At 42.3% G+C, this 18,744-nt stretch overlaps 1 protein-coding gene across 1 annotated transcript; it reads left to right on the top strand.

Moving 5' to 3' along the window:
• Positions 1-753: 753 nt before the first annotated feature.
• Positions 754-17,614, top strand: LOC117668002 (zinc finger protein RFP-like). The gene is made up of 7 exons (XM_034421674.3): positions 754-3,713; positions 4,396-4,491; positions 5,578-5,808; positions 7,112-7,134; positions 14,026-14,141; positions 15,915-15,947; positions 16,315-17,614. Exons 1-7 carry the CDS (start codon positions 3,285-3,287, stop codon positions 16,824-16,826), a joined length of 1,440 nt encoding a protein of 479 aa, XP_034277565.2. The 5' UTR covers positions 754-3,284; the 3' UTR covers positions 16,827-17,614.
• Positions 17,615-18,744: the final 1,130 nt, after the last annotated feature.

Raw genomic sequence — 18,744 nt, 5'->3', positions numbered from 1 at the left:
GAGCGGGCTCGCAACTTGGGTATTCTCCTGGATGCACGGCTGTCTTTGGAAGATCATATGATGGCCGTGGCCAGGGGAGCTTTTTTATCAGGTTCGCCTGATACGCCAGTTGCGTCCCTTTCTGGACCGGGATGCCCTGCGCACGGTCACTCATGCCCTCATCACGTCCCGTCTGGACTACTGTAACACTCTCTACATGGGGCTCCCCTTGAAGAGCACTCGGAAGCTCCAACTGGTCCAGAATGAGGCCGCGCGGGTGATTATGGGGACGACATGGCACATCCATGTAACACCTCCCCTGCGCAAGCTGCACTGGCTCCCGGTGGTCTTCCGGGTGCGATTCAAGGTGTTGCTTACCACCTTTAAAGTGCTCCATGGCTTAGGACCGGGGTATATACGAAATTGCCTTCTGCCGCCGATAGCCTCCCACCGGCCAATACGCTCCCATAGAGAGGGGCTCCTCAGGGTGCCGTCGGCCAAACAATGTCGACTGGCGACATCCAGGGGGAGAGCCTTCTCTGTGGGGGCACCAGCCCTCTGGAATGAGCTGCCCCTAGAGGTTCGTATGATCCCCGACCTGCGTACCTTTCGCTGCACCCTGAAGACTCTTTTATTCCAACAAGCCGGGCTGGCCTAATAGGAATTTTAAATTGGGTGTTTGTTAGTTTTTAATTTTGTGGGCCAAATTTTATATATTTGTTTTTTAAATTGTTCTTAAATTTTGTGGTTTATATGTGTTTTAATATGGCTGTACACTGCCGAGTCCTTTGGGAGAAGGGCAGTATAGAAGTTAAAAAAAAAAGATAAACAATATTATTTGATATGGGAGATATTTTATCAATGGTTTGACAATAAAGTATGGAGATGAGATAGTATATATGAAAAGAAATTTCGATGAAATGTTTAAATACCTATTTTCTGTTCGAGTAAAGAATAATTGTTGTAGGATGAGATTTGGAAAATTGTAAGCACAAAATGATTTTAACCGATTGAGATGCTGTCTGTAATTGTTTTTAAGGATGATATTTTTATGTTGTTTTTTTATTTTTAATTAAAATAAAACTTTTTACAAAAAAAAGAATACTTTCAATATTCTGTTCACACTTCAAGATAAAGTTGGTCAGAGCTTAGGGGGTATAAGCACAGCAACTTGGGTCTATTTTAAAACATAGTCTTTTTATAATTAATCTGTAACCAATCACATTAATAATTTTGTATATTCTTGAAGCTTGGCTATAAATACACTGCTTCCTGTGTATCTTGCCCATGGAGTAATTGCTTGAACGTATCAATGTGCTTGATCTGTCTTTGCAAAGCCTTTATTTATAAATAACTCAAGGCAGCAAAAATACCTAACACTCTTTCTGCTTCCTATTTTCCCCACAACCCTGTGAGGTAGATTGGGTTGAGAGAAAAGAGTAACTTACTGGCTCAAAATCACCCAATTTGTTTTGAAGGCAGGACTAGAACTCACAGTTTCCTGGTTCTAGGCCAGCATGTTACCACTACACTAAACTGGTAGACCAAGTCATGAAATGTTGGGAAACTGAAGAAGAGTCTTGCTTAAGTAGCCAAAATGGACCCCAACGTAAGAAGGGAGAGAAAACCTGTAAATTGCAAATGGCCCCTGAAGATTTTTCTCCAACAACTACAGACCTCTCTTCTTGCCCCCCTATTGGCACTGCTGAAAGAGGTCTCCCCAAGTCTCCCCTCCCACATCTGAGGAAGGAATGAAGGAACCTAGAACTAAGGAGAAATTTCCTAATAGTGAGAACAATTAACCAGTGGAAGCAGTGATGTATTAAATATTAAGCAGACTAAGCACATGCTTAGGGCCTGAGGCCCAAAGGGGGCACCACAAAGTTGAGAAAGGAAAAAAAACAACAATGAAGATTTCTAAAAAAAAAAGATAAAAATTGAATCTTGGGGCACCAAGATTTGTCAGTGCTTAGGGCACCACCGAGCCTTAATCCACCACTGAGTGGAAGGCTTGCCTTCAGAAGTTGTGGGTACTCCACCACCACTGGAGGCTTTTAGGAACAGACTGGACTGCCAATTGTCTGGAATAGTATAGGACCGTGATGGCGAACCTGTGGCACATGTACCACAGGTGGCACACGAAGCCATATCTTCGGGCACACGAGCCGTTGCCCTAGCTCAGCTCCAGTGCGCATGCATGTGCCAGCCACCTGATATTCCAGCCTTCCGGGCCCACCGGATGTTGAGAAACGGGCTGTTTCTGGCCTCTGGGGGGGGGGAGGCCATTTTTGCCCTCCCCAGGCTCCTAGAAAGCCTCTGGAGCCTGGGGAGAGTGAAAAATGGGCCTTCCGGTCCCACTGGAAGTTGGGAAATGGGCCATTTCCGGCCTCAGGATGGTCTCCGGGGATGGCTGGGGAAGGTCGTTTTCGCCCTCCCCAGGCTCCTAGAAAGGCTCTGGAGCCTGGGGAGGGTGAAAAAATGGGCCTTCCGGTCCCACCATGCCGTCGTGTGCCAATAGCGGGGGGGGGAGCGCAGGGGGGGGTTCACACACACATGCATGGGCGGCGGGGTGCGTTGAATTATGGGTGCGGGCATGCGCGCAACCACCCTGCCCTCCCCTCCGCTTTTGGCAGGCGATGGCAAAAAAGTCAGCCATCACTGGTATAGGATCTCATGCTTGTGCAAGGGGTTGGGCTAGAAGACCTCCAAGGTCCCTTCCAACTCTTATTATTCCGTTCTGTTCTGAATGCGATTTGCCAGTCTCTTCACCACCACCTCTACATCCCCATTTTCTAGCACTCAGACGGGATGGAGGACAGGAACACGCAGCCGCCTAACTGGGTAGCGGCTTGACGTCGATCAAGCTCTTCCTCCGGGGGGCTCGGACAGAGAGTCACCCCAGGCCTCCGCAGCGCGGCTGCTTCATTGGCCCTGCGAACCCCTCGCACCGGCCGTGCGAAACCGAGGCGGGCGCTGCGAGAGTTTCCGCAAAAGAGATGCTTTGCAGGCTTCGGGCCTTGTTCCAGACGCGCCTGACTGAACTCAAGGGGGGGGGGGGGCGATTGCAGCGGCTTGCGGCTTCTGCCACCTGGTGTCTCTCCCGCCCCAAATCACCCCGATTTTGGAAATCAGGGTAAATAGACGGACTGATCAAGCCCCCTTCGGCGGCAGCACGGAGAAGGTGACGTTTCTCCAGCGGGCGGAGCGCGCAGATCAGAGCCATTCTTTCCGTAGTTCTGCTCATCCGCCAGCGCTATCCGCGGTACAGTCGATCCGGGACAAGGAGAGGGGAGCTCTCGGTCACCATGGAGAACCCGGTGGAAAGCCTGCACAAGGAAGCCACTTGCTCCGTGTGCCTGGAGTATTTCCGAGACCCGGTTTCCATTGCTTGCGGCCACAGCTTTTGCCGCGCCTGCATCACCCAGTGCTGGAAGGACCAGAGCACCAATTTCTCCTGTCCGCAATGCCGGGAAATCGCCCTGCAGAGGAATTTCAGACCTAACCGGGAGCTGGGAAACGTGGTGGAAATCACCAGGCGGCTGAGCTTGCACGCCTTGCAAGGGGCCGCAGGGCAAGAAGAAGGAGAAGGGAGGCCGCTGTGCGAAAAGCATCAGGAGGCGCTGAAGCTCTTTTGCAGCGAAGAAGAAAGCCTCATCTGCTGTATCTGCAGGGAGGCGCGGGCTCACCGGAGCCACACGGTCTTCCCCATCGAAGAAGCCGCCCAGGATTATAAGGTATCGGGAGGCGCCCTCTGCCCCGCACAGGTTTACGCGCGCCTGGCTCTCCTTCCGGGCAACTCCCAAATCAGGATTAAAATCCCCGGAAGGAGGGAGGGCAAAATCTTCATCTGAAGGCTGCCCCGCTTTCTCCTGTCTGCATCCTGACTCAATCCGAAGTGTATGTAGAACAACTTTTGTAATATTGCAACTCTTGTAATATTTTCACAGATAGGTTTACTGCTTCCAGTGAAAAATACTAATGCATTTGATAATTATAGATGAGAAATTACAGGTAGACCTCGACTTAAAACCCTTTGTTCCCATCCATTAGCAGGCTGGCATTTTAGATTTCCCATACAAAGAAAGATGTGTGGTAACCCCATTTGATTCAGCGCAATGGTCAAATATTGTCCAATGTTGCTTTTTCAGATAACCCCACCTTTTCGCCCTTGCGATTTCTTTCAAGCAGCCTCTCGAAGTTGTAGATATCTTTCCCATGCTCTACTACCTAATTCCTGATGTGATGCACGATTTCAACCCCATCAGGAGTGATTATCTGGTGGTTTCTGAGCCATCTATTAACCAAGTTCTATATTGCATAGTATTTTCAGCCAGGTACTGCTAGGTAGAAATCTATGGAGGGATGGGGACAATTAATTATAACAAAATATTTCAAACTTAGATTCTCTTTCTTTAGAAAGAAATTGAATGCCGTCTGCAAAAACTGAAGGAAGAACTAGAGAAACTTCTACGACTAAAACTGGCTGGAGAGGTTAGACATCAGGAATCTCTGGTTAGTATACTATAGACTCTGTTGACAGATTTCAGTGGCTACCTGGGTGCTTAAATTCTCCCATTCCCCCTCCCCAAATGTCTTTTCTCTATTCTGTTTCTCTCTTTCCCGCTCCATAAGCTTGTTGTTCTGTTCTTGTAACACCACATTTCTTTTCCCTTGAATTCTTTATATTTTTTAAGAGTTTTGATGGAAAGACAGTAATTCCCACAATGGAAGAGTGGATGGAGTTAACAGAGATGGAGAAATTGACTGTTTTAATTAAAGAAAACAATGTACCTAATTTTGTTTCTGTTTGGTAACCACTTTTGGACTTTTTGCTTGACACTGTAAAAACATGAAACTTTGATTTTAGATTTTGATGATTAGAATGATTTTGTAATTATAGCAATGGTTTGAAATGCTGTGAAATATAAAGCAAAAGTTGAAGTTGCATATTTTTGTAATTTCCTGCACCAAAGAAAATCGGAAGTCATTGTCTTTTACTTCTCTTTTTGTACTTTTCTCTTTCTCTTTCTTGTTTTTCTACCTTTTGTTTCTTCTATATATTTTTATCATATAATGAAACTTAACAAAACATTTAAAAAGGAAACAGTGCAGGTAATGGGGGTTTTGGGCTGTCTTCCATCCTGACTGTGACCTGGCCTGACCATCTACTTTGCATATCTTGGAAAGCTGGTTTTAAGATCCAAAAATTCAGATCCTTGACTCTTTTTTTTTTTTAAATTTGACTTATATGCCGCCCTTCTCCAGAGACTCAGGGTGGCTTACAATGCACTAAGCAATAGCCTTCATCCTTTTGTATATTTATACAAAGTCAGCTTATTGCCCCCACAACTGGGTCCTCAATTTACCTACCTTAGAAAGGATGGAAGGTTGAGTCAACTTTGAGCCTTGGCGAGATTCGAACCTGCAGTAATTGCAGGCAGCTGGTCTTAATAACCAGCTTAATAACAGGGTGCCTTAGACCACTGTACTACCAAGGCTCTTATTTTAGGAAATTGCATCCAGACATTCAGTGACTGCTTATCTTCCAAAAGCCTTGCCCCGCCCTTTTTTCAAGTTCATCTCCCTATTGTATTACAGAATCAAACAGACACTGAAAGACAAAAAGTGGTGATGGAATTTGAGCAAATGCATCACTTTTTGGATGAACAGGAGAAGCTTCTGCTGGCTCAGCTGAAGGAGATGGAAAGGGAGATTGTCAAGCATCAGAAAATATATGACACGAAGGTTTCTGATGAAATTGTTGCTCTTACTATCCTGATTGATGAAATAGAAGAGAAGCTCGAGCAGCCAGACAGTGAATTCCTTCAGGTGAGAGGAGTGGCTTCAGAAGGGAACCTTGAAAAGAAGGTGTGCCAAATACATAGTGATGAAGCCTTACATAGCTGCCCTGGGTGATGGGGAGGACCCTCTACACTGGAGGTGTTTAAACAGGCAAGACAGCCATCTGTCAAGAGATGCTGTAATTGCAGATGCCTGCACTGGGATCGGGGTTTGACTAGATGACCTCAAGCTCCCTTTCAAGCTATATATTCTATGATTCTATTATATAAAGAAGTAAATAAGAGAATTCCACTTGAAGGAATCGTGTTGATATAGGTTATAATTCTATTTAAAGAGGTTATTTCTCGGTTCCTACAGAAAAGTCCACAAAGAGAAATACTTCTGGAAAATTTTTTTAAAAAAATCTGTATTCTAAAAACATAGACAGAAATAGGCATTTGCATGACTATCCTGTCTCCTTCCTAACCCACCCAAATCCCTAAGCAACAGAAATCAAATCTCTCTCTGTCTTGATTGCCATTTGGTATGCAGTGTTTTGTTTACCCCAAATCCTCATAAAGCAATTTTTACCAAAAAAAAAATCTGCTAATTACCCCACAGCAAAAGCTTTTAATTCTTTGTGTTTTTTTATTAGTAGTATATCTATGTTCTTGGAGAGAATAAATTACAGAAACCCTGTTTTGTAGTTCATTGCTAGTAGTATTACAGATCAGAAATGGAACTAGGAATTGTTTTGATTTCAAAATTTCCCCCATTTCTATTGACAATCAATGTTAATCCATTGGAGATACTCTGTGGCGAAACCTGGCTAGCATGCATGCAGCTTGGATATTTAAATGTGTAAAATCAATAATGTTGAATGAAAAAAGCTAGAACATGACTGTTGTTGAGACTAACTTTTGATATTTCACCTCACCCTTCCTTTCTGACCAGCAAAGCAGTACAGTGTTTTGTACTGATGTGTTGTTGGGAGATCAAAACCATATGCATTTAACATTTCATACCACCTGAGAACATACTATAGAAATAGCAAACAATATTGTTAGATTATATTTTTTGCTAAAATTTGCTCTGCAAGTCTCTTCATGATCATCAAGTTTAGATCTGTGTATTGTCGTCTGCTTTCATTCCGATTCATTCATTTTTCCATGGGGGGGTCCTTTTCCTTATAATGATTAGAGAGCAACCTAAAAACAGTTGCACCACAGTTTCTCAAATATACTTTCTCTGTTCTTCAGATATAGTGGCTCTAATGAGAATCGAACTGTTATATTCATTGTCATGCAGAGTTCCTGTCTTTCTCTCCCCACCCACACTTCTCTTTCTCTAGGATATCAGAAGCACATTGTGCAGGTATGTGGCTCCACACTCGCAACTAGAGGCACATTTTCCTCAAAAGTGGCCTTGCTTATTTTGGGGCAGATAGTTTGCCTTTGAAAGCGTTTGGCTTCTGCATTAGACACTGACCTATGCAATGGCTTTTCTTTTCAGGCATGGACATAGGCATTCCTGTGGTCCTTGACCAGCAGAAATCTATCCTGCCCCCCCCCCCCAAAAAAAAAGTCTCAGTGATGTGGTTGGTGGCTGTTGCTGCCCTTAAAGAGTTTTCATGTGGGACAATTTAAGGGGAAGTGATTGGTGAATTGTCCTGGTTTTATTTCCCCTCCCATGGAGTGTCCTTAGCCAGCAGGAAAATCAGCCACCACATCCTTAACATATGATGAGTGGGCTTGGATAGATTCCTGGGATAGAAGATTCAGCAGCTTTTCAAGCTTCCTGATTGATAATCCATTGCAGTAGATTTTCTTTATGTATGCATCCCATCACTTTCAGCTATTTCTGGTAGAGCACTGGTGTCCCAAAAATTCTCCAAAGCACCTGAGGGCAGGACAAGAAGTAATGGGTGGAAACTAATCAAGGAGAGAAGCAACCTAGAACTAAGGAGAAATTTCCTGACAGTTAAAACAATTAACCAGTGGAACAACTTGCCTCCAGAAGTTGTGAATTCTCCAACACTGGATGTTTTTAAGAAGAGATTGGACAACCATTTGTCTGAAATGGTCTAGGGTTTCCTGCTTAAGCAGTGGGTTGGACTTGGACACCTCCAAGGTCCCTTCCAACTCTGTTATTCTATTCTATTCCAAATTATCTGTCTGATAGGTTGCACATGCACTGCAGGGGAATGGGCATTAAGCGTGAATTTCCATTTTGTCCCAAACCTCTCCCCTTTCTACATGACCTGGTACCCGGGCTATTGCTTGGATAAAGGCTTAACTATCTTCCAGAAGAGCACCAGCCCCATATTCAGAAGTACCATATTTTGCAGAATATAAGACGCTCCGGACTATAAGACATACCTACTTATTTTGGGGGAGGAAAACAAGGAAAAAAAATCTGTCTCTGCCTTCCAGCAATTTGCCTCCTTGCAGCAAACAGCAAACAGCATGCTTTAGTTTCATTTTCAACACAGTCTGATTAGCACAAGAAAAAAAAATTGCCTCCCAGCAATTTGCTTCCTTGCAGCAAACAGCAGAGGCCCGCGCAGCAATAGGCAATGGTAATCCCTGCAGCCTGAAACATCTGAGGGTCAGGAGGCCGATCCAACCGACAATCAACTGCTTGTGCTAATCAGGCTGTGCTGAAGCTGAAATGGGCTGTTTGCTGCAAGGAGGTAAATTGCTGGGAGGCAGAGGCCAAAGGGTGGGGACCAGCGAGCGGGCAGGGCTACTTTCAGTGTATAAGACGCACCCAAATTTTCACCCTCTTCTGGGGTGGGTGGGAAAGTATGTCTTATACTCCAAAAAATACGGTAATCCACTAACAGGTCATGGGCCAAACAGAGGGATGTGAGGAGCATCAAGAAAGCAGACTTTTGCTTTGATCCATGCCGTGTGCTGTACATGCAGCCTGTCTGCCAGGCGAAGTAGGAAGGTGCAATCAGTAAGACGTGCAAAGGAAAGGGCGGTTGGTACCTGTCTATGACCAGCAGCGTCTGTGACCTGTCACTCAAGCTGAAGGCAGAAATCTTTGACAATTTTGCCCCCACTCCTACCAATGTCCCAAGTTAATAAGTGCCACAAGATAGTGTAGTATTGGCATAAAGAGACTGTGTACTATCAGCCAGGGGTGAAATCCAAATTTTTTCCCTACCAGTTCTGTGGGCATGGCTTGGTGGGCTGGCAGCGGAAGGATATTGCAAAATCTCCATTCCCAACCCACTCCAGGGGGAGGATACTGCAAAATCTCCATTCCCTCCTCTCCTGGGGGAAGGATATTTCAAAATCTCCATTCCCACCCCATTCTGGGGCCAGCCAGAGGTGGTATTTGCCAGTTCTCTGAATTGCTCAAAATTTCCGGTACCAGTTCTCCAGATCCTGCTAGAACCTGCTGGATTTCACCCCTGCTGTTAGCCCTCTAGGCCATGGAGCTACCCGTGCCACACATACATTAAACTATAAACGTATGGCTGCATGCAATCCCTTGTCAGCAGTAGTAGCAGAAAACCTGTAACACATTCCTTTGGGACAAAACCAGCATCAAACTGTTGGCAGAAACCTACCCTTTTCCTTTAAATTAACCAATAGGGTAATCCATTTTTTAAAACGCAACTCTAACACACTTGCAAAATATCAATAGTCTTTAAAACAGGGACTAGAACTCTTCCAGGAGAACACAGTATTATAACATAAGAAGGCTCTGTAAAGCCCAGTCAAACAGTAAGGGAGCAGATCAGAGGTGGGCTTCAAAAATTTTAGCAAGGGGTTCTCTGCCTGGTTGCTGGGTGGGTGTGGCCATGGTGTGGGGAGGTTTGCCTTTCCCGGGCTCTGGAGGCTTTCCTCAAGCTTCCGGGAGAGCGAAAACAGCATCCCCAGGCTCCGGAGGCCCTCTGGAGGCTGGAAATGGGCCCATTTCCGGCTTTCCTGAACTTCCGGTAGGCCCATTTTTCGCCCTCCGCACATGCCTTGCACTTACCTTCATCCAAGACAGGCTGTGTGGGGACTCCTGGGAGGGATGGGCGGGGCAAGGCCAGCCAGGAGTGGGATTTGGGGGTTCTCCAAACTGCACAGAATCTTAGCTAGAGGTTCTCCCAAACCCGAGCAGCCCACCCCTGGAGCAGATGCCTCTGTGGCTTCTGCCCTCTTCCACACTGTGGCCCAGATGTCTATGAAGATCAGTGGCCAGAGAGTATGTCTGCAGCAGCCTAGAAAGGCCAAGAGGAGCTAGGCAGAACCCGGCTCATGAGTCTACCACTACCAACATAATCAGTGAAGCCTTGGAGACTATTACTATAGCAAGTCTATAGTCTATAGCAAGACTATTATTATAGCAAAAGGAAGACTAAAATGGGAACAATTAAATAGGATATGAGCTGCCTTCATGGTGGACTGAGATAAGATGAAGGCAGCAATGAGGAAATGTTCCGAAAAAAGAGTTAGCAAAGCATCTTGATGCAGCGACATAAAGATGGTTCCTCCTTCTCAGTTCTGACTACTGCAACTAGCAGAGATTATCTTGATCAGCTACTAGTGTTTTAAGAGCAGAGTCCAAAATAACCTGGGGGTTTGAGCTTTCAAAGCAAAAGTTCTATCTCTCCACCCCCTCCCTCACTTTTGAAGTTGGTATGGCTTTCCTATTTTGCTTTTTTTCTGTAGTTCACCCAGGTCTGCTAACTCCATTGAAGAACGTCTCTAAGCTCCTCATGCTGCACAAGAAGAAGCTTTTTATTAAAATAATATTGGGCGGTGGGGTGGGGGGAGATAACTAGAAACTGAGAGGTAGATAACCATTTCCTCTACAGGAAGGCATTTCACCAAATTCTTGTCAGACATTTCTAGTTGCTATGCAGCACTCAGACACAGATGGGCAAATTTAGGGGAAAGGGAGGTTTTGTGGGTCATTTTGAGAGCATGTCCGCACAGTTCTAATCAATGTCCTAATAATTGTAATTAAGATTACAATTCTATTTCATAGCTAATATTTATTTATTTAGTTAGTTAGTTAAATTTATATGCCGCCCTTCTCCCGAAGGACTCGGGGCGGCTCACAAAAGGTTAAAAACCGAAGAGCAATAAAAATATAATTAATTTAGCATAATTAAAATCCCACAATTTAAAACCGATATTAAAACCAATTAAAAACACCCCACAGACCAGATGAATTGTTTAAAAAGCCACGTCTTTAGGTCCTTTTGGACGGAGCGGAAGTCGGGAGCCGTTCGGAGCTCGGTGGGTAAGGCATTCCAGAGGGTCGGTGCAGTGAGCAGGCTGCCATTTGGACAGCTAGTAAAAGCGTGTAACCAGTCACCTTCCCAAAGCATTGTAGGATGCACAGGAAACAAGTGAAGATCACATGTTGTCCACATATTCATTAATAAATTTTCTAGGTCTGAGGCAGGAAGAAAATACAATGCCGCGTAGATGAAAAGAGACATGAAAAAAGGGCATTTTATGCAGATTACCTGAGAAAAAACCCAATTCTACCCACAACAACTATAAATGCCACTATGATGGATAATCAGGTAGAAGACACTCTATTGTTGGGAATAAAGTTTTTTTTTTTTTTTTTAGTGCTAGCAATACGGGGAGAAAGTCTGCCTCTTTCAAAATACAGTAGTGTCAGTTTCTACTTTGCACCAAAATATAGCGGAACAGTATAGCATAAGATAGGAAGTTGCCAGTTGAAAGGCATAGAAATTATTTACTGTTCCCTTTTTTTGGTGCAGTGAAAATGTCAGTCTAGAAACCAGGAGACTGGGAGTTCTAGTCCCGCCTTAGGCATAAAAGTTAGCTGGGTGACTTTGGGTCAGTCAGTTTCAGCTCAACTCTCCATACAGGGATTTTGTTGTGGGGAAAATAAGGGAAAAGTATGTCCTCTGCCTTCAGTTACTTATAAAAAGTAATAAAAATGGGATAAAAATCTAGTAAATAAATAAAGTAAATAAATAATTAAGCTATAGCCCACATTGGACAAGGACATGACACTTTCTACGGCCTTGGATGGCAGTCCATACCTGCTTTACTACTCTGTCTGAATTCACAGGCAAATAGAAATAGCAGAAAATGGCATTAACATGGGAACTACACCCAAAAACCTACTCTGCACCCATATCTATATCAACAGCACCATCACAAGCCCCAAATAACTTGAAACACAGGATTAGGGGTACCGTCACATCTTCTTTCAATTTGATAAGTATTATCTTTGAGTAATGTTCCTCTTTGATTCTATGTAGAACAAACAGTCCAGACTTGGTGCAGAAAAGTGAATAAAATGCATGTTTGACTCTGGTGTATAAACCAGTTCAAAACAGTAATAATTCATTTTAACCTCCCAGGAACTGTTCTGAAACAAACTCTACCAGCATAATTGAGTAGGAGACTGTGGGTCACATATACACATATACAATAAATGTTTAACCCTTTGCAATAGTCAATAATGAGCACCGCCCCCTAGATGGGAACGACTAGCATATGTGCGATTCCCAGTGGTGGGAATCAAAATTTTTTACTACTGGTTCTGTGGGTGCAGCTTGGTGGGCGTGGCATGACTTGGTGGGTATGGCAGGAAGGATACTGTAAAATCTCCATTCCCACCCCACTCCAGGATCCTCACTCCAGGGGAAGGTTACTGCAAAATCCCCATTTCCTCCCAGGAATCAGCTGGGACTCAGAAGCAGAGAATAGATGGAGGTGGAGCCAGTCAGAGGTGGTATTTACGGTTCTCCAAACTACTCAAAATTTCCGCTACCAGTTCTCCAGAACTGGTCAGAACCTGCTGAATATCACCTCTGACCTTTACCTTCACCTTTACCTTTTTAATCTGCATCTGCATAACAACACCGTCTTCTCCTCTCTTCCCTCTTCTTAATTTAGTTTATCCCAGTGTTTCTCAACCTCAGGAATTTTAAGATGTATGGACTGCAACTCCCAGAATTTTTCACACATCTTAAAGTTGCTAAGGTTTAGAAACACTGGTTTAGCCACTCCATGCAGCTGATGAAGTGAATTTCGTTCATGAAAGCTTATGCCTTTTAATAAATAGTACTGGTCTGAAAAGTCGTTGCCAGATTTTGGATTTTTAAAAAAAAGTAATGGACATAATTTGTCCTAGTGAATAAAGAAATGAGAAAAAAGAGCTTGGCTAATTGATAAAAATTACAAATAACAGCCAACTCCAACAACAATTTACCCTAATCTCAAAATTCTACTTTTGTACTATTGTAAAGCCAGTTTCAATAATGCATTGAATCTAGATTTACAGGTAGTCCTCTATTTACAACCAGTTGCTTAACAACTGTAAAAAGGTATGACAGACACCCCCCCCAAGCTATTTATGACCCGACTTTGAAGTTACAATGGCTGCATACCCCATCCCCTGCAGTCATGTGATTGCATTGGGTGTTTGGCTACTAGGCTCATCTTTATTGGTCTTTGTAGCATCCTGTAGTCATGTGACTGTGGTTTTTTACTTTTTTTGCCAGTTTCTGGTGTTTACTTCCGGTTTCTGGGAAATAATGCCTGTTGGGTAAAAGAGATTTGCTTAATGACCATAGTATTTGCTTAATGACACACAAAAAAATCAGACCCGATTACATGATGCCTTAACTTACAACCGCAACAACCTATGACCATAATTCCAGGCTTAATTATGGTTGTAAATTGTGGACTACCTGTAATAGTGCCTTAACAAATTCAATAAATAAATAAATGCACCACCATTTCTGGGATTCACATTAACCATGACTAACTCACCACACCAAATCAGTGTGTCAAAAATTTGGGGGAGGGAGAAAACTGCTTGAAAAGGTATCATGTAAGTCTTTAAATACTTTGGATCCAAACCAGTGATAGGGCAGTAAAAAAAAAAAAAGACAACAAACAGTACATTGTTAAGGGCATCAGTTTAACGTATAGTTAATCCAATTCCTTGGATATAGACTGCTGGTCATCCTAAACAAAAGTATCAATGATGTTAAGTGATGGACTGCATTTGTTAATAAGGTGGGGCAGTTCATCTAGTATCACTCGATTCACAGGTTTGCAGATCCTGTAGGCTTGCCAAAGAAAAGAGCATAATTAGAAAATTAGAATATTAATAATACTGCTAGTAAAGCAGCTCGACTCCCTTCAGAAAAAGTTCTCTTTTTCTAAACAAGAGTATGCAACCTTTACTGGCAATATTAACCATAATCTCCTCAGACATCAGCACCATGAGGGGAAAATGATCTGATCCTTCTCTTTCTAGGTTTGATAAGGAGCCCTTCCAAGTCCCTGAGGGGATGCCAATCAAGATGGAAAAGAGACTAGAAGAGTTCTCGGAGAAAAATACGGTGCTTGCAGAAATGCTGAAGAATCTCAAAGGTACAAAAAAAAAAAATCTGTATGAATTATGATTATGCTCAGCAACAAAACAATGTAGGATTCCCCCAACCAGCTAGCTATATTTTTTTTTAGGATTCTGTATGAAGTTCCCTCCAGTTTTTCTGCCTTTTCCTTTGTTACCTTCAGATAGATACAGTTAATGCTCGATTTATAACCATTCGTTTACCATATGAAGTTACAACAGAACTGAAAAAAAGTGACTTATAACCGTTTTTCACACTTACAACCATTGCAGCATCCCCATGGTAACGTGAACAAAATTTGGATAGCAATAGCACTTAGATTTATATACCGCTTCGTAGTGCTTTACAGCCCTCTCTAAGCAGTTTATAGAGTCAGCATATTGCCCCCAATCAACTGGGTCCTCATTTTAACAACCTCAGAAGGATGAAAGGCTGAGTTAACCTTGAGCCTCTCAGGATTGAACTGCCGGCAGTGAGCAGAGTCAGCCTGCAATACTGCATTCTAACTATTGCGCTACTTGGCAACTGGTTCATATTTATGACAGTTACAGTGTCATACAATCACCTTTTGCGACCTTCTGACAAGCAAAGTCAGTGGAGAAGCCAGATTCAATTAACAACCGTGTTACTAACTTAACAACTGCCCTGATTCACTTAACAACTGTTACAAGAAAGATCATAACATGAGGCAAATCTCACTTAACTGTCTCCTTTAGCAACATAAATTTTGAGCTCAAATGTGGTCATAGGTCAAGGACTATATGTAGTAGGCATTCTGGGTTCTCTGTTCATGCTGTGACCTCACTGGGTTGTTCTAATACTGTACTATATTTCTTGAAACCTTGGAGGTTCCTTGAAGTGGCTGACACCTCTTTTTCTCCAGTCATATCCTGGCTACAATCTAGTTAGTGCTCAATAGCTGTATTATGTAGTTTCTATTGGACAGAAAACCAATGGGGGGGGGGGGAATCTAGCTTAAAAGTACTTTAAAAGTATTACAAAGTGCTCAAATGCATCAGTATGTTTATTTTTCTCTAGAGCTTCCTGGTGAATGATAATACGAATCTATGACATGTTTGGATTTTATTAATTTCTTTCCATGCATTTTTCTGATATTACTGTCAATTTCTTTCTGGTTAGAAATGACCTTGTATGTGTAATTTCTATTTATAAAACTTTTAGGTTTCTACAGTAATTTACATTTTTTTTTCTTTTTACTTATCATCCTGGAAATTAGTTCTCTAAAAGCACTTTAAATCTGTGATTTTAATTTCAATAACTATTATAAATATGTCTAATGTTAAATCAATATTATCATTTGCAAAATAGATATAACAGTTAAATCAACTGGAAAATTAACAATTAAAAAAATAAATAAATACTACAATTATCACAAAGTATCCAAATCTCCGAACAGTACTCTTTTGAATACATATAGTCTCTCTGAAATCAAGCTCATCTCAGAATGATGTATTTCTTGGCAGAAATATGGAAGTGGTTTAGCACTCTCTTTTTCTAGGATATTTTATTCAACCTGGGATTTCTGATAGTCTTCTGATGACATACTGCCCTGTTTAAAGATCAGCCAAAGTCAACTAAGTTCTAATTCAATAAAACAGTATAAACAACAAGCTTTTTTCCTGAAAAAATTGCTCTTCAATACCACCAAAATGAAATACCTTCAGTCATTTATTGGAAGCATATGGGAGTGTTCAAATTCTAACATTTTAACCATTTTGAAAATTAACAGCTTCTTCAAACTGAAATGCCCCTTTTATCTTTTCTTTAGACACTCTGCCCTCAGAACTAGGAACTGAATGGGGTAAGTATGTGAGATTTGAAATGAAGTTTGTTCATGCTTCTTTGGCTCTGCAAGGAAATGATAGCTGTTGGTTACATACTGTATAAGATTTGATATGTTAGCTACTTTAATCAGCAGATTAAACTTCATGCTTTTACTTTTGATTTTAAGTCTCATCATTCTATCTAGGTGAATATTGCATGAACTAGGATGTCATGTAGGTTTACCTTCAATACAGGGAACCCAAGACCAGTCACAGGTGTTTAGCTGCTGTTACCTAACAGGATTATTTGCATTATTATTGTTTTGATAAAACAAGTGCTTTCATTTCAATGGTTCATTGAAATTCATTCATTTCATTCATCCTTTTCCCTCCTTCTCCCTGCAGTTAACATAACCCTTGACAAAGACACGGCAAACCCCCAAGTCATAATTTCTGAGGATCGAAAAAGTGCAAGATGGGATGTCACTCGGACTGACGTGCCACATAATCCTAAGAGATTCAAGTCCTCTTGCTGTGTGCTGGGTTGTGAAGGATTCACATCTGGGAGACATTATTGGGAAGTCAACGTGGAAGATGGAGGCATCTGGGCGATAGGAGTAGCCAGGGGCTCTGTGAGGAGGAAGATAGAACTTAAACTCACTCCAGAGGAAGGGATTTGGGCCTTGCAAGGAGATTTTGGCCAATACCAGGCTCTCACCTCACCTGTAACTGCTCTGCCGCTCCTTTGTACTCCCAGGAGAATTAGAGTGTTTCTGGACTATGAAAGGGGACAAGTAGAATTCTTCAATGCCGACACAAAAGAGTCCATCTTCCTTTTTCCCTCAGCATTGTTTGCTGGCGAGAGGATTTTCCCCTTTTTTAAGGTGTTGCTTGCTCAGCTGACGCTGGATGGCTGAAGAGCTCCCTTTAAGGAAGATGCATCCGCATTATATTATGTCTGAATTCAAGAGGAATTTAAAAGAAGAATTATGCATGTTGAATCGAGTTCTGGTCTGCATTAATAGCTGCAAGTACTAAAAAGTGGAAGTGGTTCTCCATATGTAGTTAGTATAGATCAGTGAGATGAGGTATTGTGTATGACACCGAATGTGGATGATGTCTGCATTGTAATCTACGAAGTGGATTAGAATAACTGGTTTTAATTATATGGTAGCCTGTAAAGTTGTGTAGTCTTGTCCCTTCATCAGTTCCTTATCTGTTGTAATAAGTCTTTATCATTTTGTCAAAGGAGATGGCATAAGCATTATCTGATGTTTTTGGACCCCATGGACTGAAGGTGAAAATAATAGTTAAGTGGAATAAGTGCTTTACATAAGGCTTCAACATACTTGACTTTGTCTGATTCTAATGCTAAAAACTCATGTTGTTTATTCTGATTGATGACTTTTTTTATAACAGTTGCCTCTGCTAATTACTGATTTGATTTTAAGTAAGTTAGCATCAATATAAGATTATCTTTATATATGTTAGTACTAAACTAATTTGAAAATTCTTGTGCAGTTTCACACGGCTTGTAAATCTCTTTTTTATTTAATCTCTTTTGTTTTATGATTGTCCTTTTACGTATATGTTAAAATAAACATTAAAAAAGCAGGTGCTTCAATACTCGTACTCCTGTATTAGGAGATTTTGTGTTTGTGACAAATTTGGAGGAATAAACTACAAATGTCTTTTCTGTGGCAAAGCAAGACTTCCTTTGTGAATTTTTTGCTGATCCTTGACTTTCACTACAAAATCATACACATCACTTGCATTTTCAATTACTGGAGTAGTGTCATTAGCAGAGAACATATTTACAAACATGCAAACACATGTGGCTATATAAACACATGTATATAGGCAACAAAAAATGAAACCTTTGTTTTAAAAAACTATTTGGAAAAGAGAGTTTTTTACATAAAATGGCAGTTAATATGTATGGTGACCTATGTTATATTGTTTATGTGCCATCTGGTCATTTTCATATGCTAATGACCATACAGATTTCTCCATGACAATATTTTCTGTCTATGGTTTTCTTGGCAAAAATACAGGAATGGTTTACTATGGCCTTCTCTCTCACACTGCATGAATTGATAGCTTTGTCACTGTCACAGCTAGTGGTCATCTGTGTGCTGCTGCCCAGTTAGAGCCACCTGCTTCCTCAGCTGGGTAGCTTGGATGAGCTTCACACCTGAGTGACCCTACTGAGGATAAAGACTTTTAGCTACTCCTCAAGTTTTTCACTCATCACTCCCAGGAACACATCCTACTCCAGCCACAATGAGGCAGTACTTCATAACTTATGTGTTTGTGGTGAGGGAACTGAGGAATGAGCAATTATTTTATGAAAGTGTGCCATCAAGCTACTTTGGATGCAATGCGCTTCTGTTCTCTAAATATTCTCCCTTGTTTCTGCAGAGTTGGTTTGGTATGTGAAAAATCTTATGAACGAATACACCTTTTCCTCTCTACTGTACACGTGTGTAAAAATACTGTTTTCTTCTTGGAGTTGCAATAGACCGGCAGGCATCTTTCCCTTTCCCTTCTCGGGAATCTGGTCTTTTCTAGTGGGGAAGGAAGGAACCCCTCCCCTCGAGTCCTCACCCAGAGGCTTCGCGGCGTGCAGGTCAAGACTCTCCAATGCCCCGTGGAGAAGTCCGCACTGGTGTTGGGAGCCTTATGCGCAGGAGCGGAGCCCCGCACTCTCAGCGGTCTCACAGCCAATGCAGCCCATGCAAAAAAAAAAAATGTGGTGAAGGAGGTCAGTGCAGCTGGCATTCCTGCCTCCCTCCCTGCCCCCTCCAGCCATGGCTATGGAAAGTCCCCTGGAAA

This window comes from Pantherophis guttatus, chromosome 2, assembly GCF_059756535.1.
Source record: "Pantherophis guttatus breed Tessera chromosome 2, ASM5975653v1, whole genome shotgun sequence".
NCBI classification, from domain to species: domain Eukaryota; kingdom Metazoa; phylum Chordata; class Lepidosauria; order Squamata; family Colubridae; genus Pantherophis; species Pantherophis guttatus.
This window is presented reverse-complemented; position numbering and strand designations above follow the sequence as displayed.